General features: G+C 40.7%; 1 protein-coding gene across 1 annotated transcript; it reads left to right on the forward strand.

Moving 5' to 3' along the window:
* Nucleotides 1–268: 268 nt before the first annotated feature.
* LOC115258625 (uncharacterized) lies at nt 269–863 on the forward strand. Its single transcript, XM_029858919.2, has 2 exons — nt 269–427; nt 511–863. The coding sequence occupies exons 1-2, from the start codon at nt 388–390 to the stop codon at nt 834–836; spliced, it is 366 nt and encodes a 121-aa protein (XP_029714779.1). The 5' UTR covers nt 269–387; the 3' UTR covers nt 837–863.
* The last annotated feature ends 2,925 nt before the right edge of the window (nt 864–3,788 follow it).

Here is a 3,788-nt window from a genome sequence, read left to right on the forward strand (position 1 = left end):
GTCTGGAATTCAGGCTGCGACTATAAAAAGTGGCCGCAGTGTATGTATGCACTAGTAACCTTTCAAAATAGATTGATAACAAATTACAGAATATGATAACCACGAAACATAAATCGTAATCAATTCATAAGTATCAATATTTACCCGGGGTGCAACTAATTGCAGCTAAAACACAAATATCAACATTACAAACAAACGTGTGGAGATAGTACGTACGATCAGCCACCCTAGATCGCATCAAATTCCGTTGCCTCACAAAAAATCCCAACCGATCGCGTCGAGTTTCGTGAGAATTGGTTCATTCTTATCAATCGTTGTCGCTCCATATGCGCGTCAATCCGTTTGTTCAGTTGTAGTTTGTATAGCTGGAAGAGTACGTACGTAGCCATGTCGAAAGTTGTGGTGCTTATTTTGGTGATCGCGAGTGGTGAGTATCTTTGTGCAAAAGCGATATCAAAATAAAATAAAGAAATTGTTGTAATTTGTGATTCGGTATCTCTACCCTTCCAGCACTGTGCGCCAAGGAGTGCTCCAACAAATCACCCTTTCCGTTCCACGAACTGAAAGATTCGAATCACACGCGCCGAATTTCCACCACGCTGGAAGCCGTCTTCAACTGGAAGAATTCCAACTTCACCGTCCTGGAAGGGCACTCGTGCAGAAACGCAACCGAAACCCTGTACTGGTACCATGTGATCCTGCAGGACGATACCCGGTCCGAAGTGTCCTACACCGAGTTCGTCAATGGCAGGAAGCGGGGTCGGGTGGATTATCTCGTCCTCGACAATGGCAAATCGCATTACGAGTATCGATGGAAGATTGCACCAATAAAGTGAGATGTGAAGTGAATTAGCCAACGCTGGCTGGGCTCTGGTGGTGACTGGTGCTCCAGCAATAGTGTCCTTCTTTCTGGTTGAAGAATTTCGTCAGCGAGGTGCACAGTGGGATAAATCTAAGACCTGGACAGAAAAGGCTACTAGTTTCTATTAAAATTGAAAGTTTTAGACAAATATCTCATTGATGTTTAAAGAAACTTTCCGCCTAAGCTTCCGGTTTTCTCGCGATATTTTTAAAGTTATTTCTCTAATACTCAAAGTAGTACAACAAAAGCAATAATACACCTTTGTTTTATGGTCGATGCTGGGTCATTAGGCCGAAGGTCATTAGGCCGAAGGCCATTAGGCCGAAGGTCATTAGGCCGAATGGTCATTAGGCCGAATGGTCATTAGGCCTAATGGTCATTAGGCCGAATGGTCATCAGGACGAATTGAAAGTTAGCCGTTGTTTTTACCTTTTCCAACAATTTTTGACAAAAACTAGTTTAACAATGGAACTAGAAAGAATAGCCTATGTTTTAAAGAAGGAAAAATTTATGAATTGAATATCAGCAGTTTCAGCGCCAAAAACTATTTCAGCAATGATACTAGAAAGAACAGCCTATATTTAAAAGAAGGAAAAATTCATGGGTAAAATATCAGTAGATTCAGCATCAATAAAGTATCTTCGTACCTGTCACACGATACACACATGCAAAATGGTCATTTGCAGAGGAAGCTCTCAGTTAATAAGCTGAGAAGCAGGCTTTGTCTCAGTGGGGACGTAACGGCAAGAAGAAGACCCAATGACCATTCGGCCTGATGACCATTCGGCCTAATGACCATTCGGCCTAATGACCATTCGGCCTAATGACCATTCGGCCTAATGACCTTCGGCCGAATGGCCTTCGGCCTAATGACCTTCGGCCGAATGGCCTGACACCTTTATGGTCTTCCATGGTACCACCGTGCCCTGCAAATGGTCCATCTATCCGGCATTCGAAGTGCATTCGGTAATCGGATCCGAGGAAGATTTTCAATTTTCGAGATTTTTACACAATTTGCCCATTCAAGACATGTTCCGTAAACACTGCATTGGAGGATAGGATGGACGGAAAGTTCGATTACGCACGACCGAACGGAACCCGCGGGACAAAACGGTAATCAACCCGTAGAACATTCTTCTCGTTCGATGGCTGAGTTCAGGGCTAGGCGGCATCATCCTTTGCAACTGCAAAAGTATCCGGGCAATGTTTGTAGCAAAACGAAAGCGGTTAGAGCTGTTATCTTGCTTCAATCTCCCACGAATACCAGACAACCGAAGAATCAACATGAGGAAACACAGACTGCGGCGATGTTTGCATTATTATCCTATTCAATCAGTTTGGGATTGGCTTGCCAATCCCCGTAGGCCAAACGCTACGCTGGCTGGCTGGCTGGCTGGCTTGAGATGTGTGACTGCTCCTTCTGTGATGTGCTTTTGCTGACATGTGGATGGGGGGAATCAGAACAGAACATACGATGCAGTGCAATCAGACGATTTTTCCCTGTCTGTATTCTACATTTATTTCAAGTTATTCTAGTAAACAGGAAAATGTTTTGCCAGATCACTATTTGCTGTGAAAATTAACGGTTTTCAGAATGTTTAAATAATCGATTAATTTGAAAGCTTTAACATAGAAGCAGCCATGTAAAATGTCAAAATAAAAAAAAACTTACTACCCCAAGTGACCTAAATTTCGGATGTTGGATGATGCTCTAATATATGTTGCCCTTTACTGACATTTACCAGATTTGCTGGTATTTCATAAACATACAGAAAAACTTGTAGTTAGAAGGCACAGAATGTTGCTAATTGACAAATTGAGAGATGAATTTGTGAAAAAAATCGCGTTCCGGTGGGATTCGAACCCACGACCTCGTGATGCCTGTACTCGAAAAAAAAATGCACCACAGAAAATAGTGTATAACTTTTGATTGATCGCATCCAAACAGCTGATTTTTGAAACAGTTACTGTATAGTATGTGTAGATGATGCCATGAAAATTTCATAAAAATCGGTGAAGTATTGGTAAAAATATCTCAGACGCAAAAATGTTTTTTTTTTAAATTTTGTGCAAACGAAGATTAAAAAAATATTTTATTTTTTTACTCTTTTAGCTCTAGAGCCCGAAAATACTTTTTTATTGTGACATTCAAAGTGCTCTAGTGCTGTCAATTTTTTATAAGATTCGGAGCAGTATGGACAGTTCTACACAGTTCAAATAGTGCACATGAACCTTGGCATTGTTAAAAAATACCTAAATTTACTCTGACGCGGTTTGTGCTTCGATTTCTAGAAAAAAAGTGCCGAACCGATTTTGATTAAATGTTTACTACTTAATATGTATTATGCTGGGAACCTACTGTCAAATTTTCAGACGTTTTTACAAACTAACAGAAAAGTATAGCCAAAACCATTTTTTACAATGGTGCACAAAATTTTAAAAATCTATTTTTTTACGTCTGAGATATCTTCGCCAATACTTTACCAATTTTTATGAAATTTTCATGGCATCATCCACACATACCACACGGTAACTATTTCAAAAATCAGCCGTTTGGATGCGCTCAATCAAAAGCTATACACCCCTTTCTGTGGAGCATTCTTTTCGAGTAAAGGCCTTATTCGCTTGACCGGTGCTTTAACCAACTAAGTCACAGAACTTAGTATGTACATGAGTTGTATATGTAGAGGGGAAGGAGAAAGTACATAGAAAGATACAAAGTAGGAGGAAAGTGATGAGCCAGGGATTGAACCCAGGACCTTCTGCATACGAATTAGAAAGCGGTAGCCACTAGACCACCAAGCCCGTCCTCTTCTAGGGAACTCTTAGTAATCATTTCCCATGCAGGAATATCACCTAAAGATTGTCTTTTGGAAGAAAAAAAAACGTCCCAGTGGCCTTGGGGGAACTTTCGAACAATTTTCTA

The sequence above is a fragment of the Aedes albopictus genome, chromosome 2 (assembly GCF_035046485.1).
Source record: "Aedes albopictus strain Foshan chromosome 2, AalbF5, whole genome shotgun sequence".
NCBI classification, from domain to species: Eukaryota; Metazoa; Arthropoda; class Insecta; order Diptera; family Culicidae; genus Aedes; species Aedes albopictus.

Coding starts and splice junctions, on each gene's coding strand:
- LOC115258625 (XM_029858919.2), top strand. CDS start 388: ATGTCGAAAGTTGTGGTGCTTATTTTGGTGATCGCGAGTG. Junction 428..510: donor TATTTTGGTGATCGCGAGTG/GTGAGTATCTTT, acceptor CTACCCTTCCAG/CACTGTGCGCCAAGGAGTGC.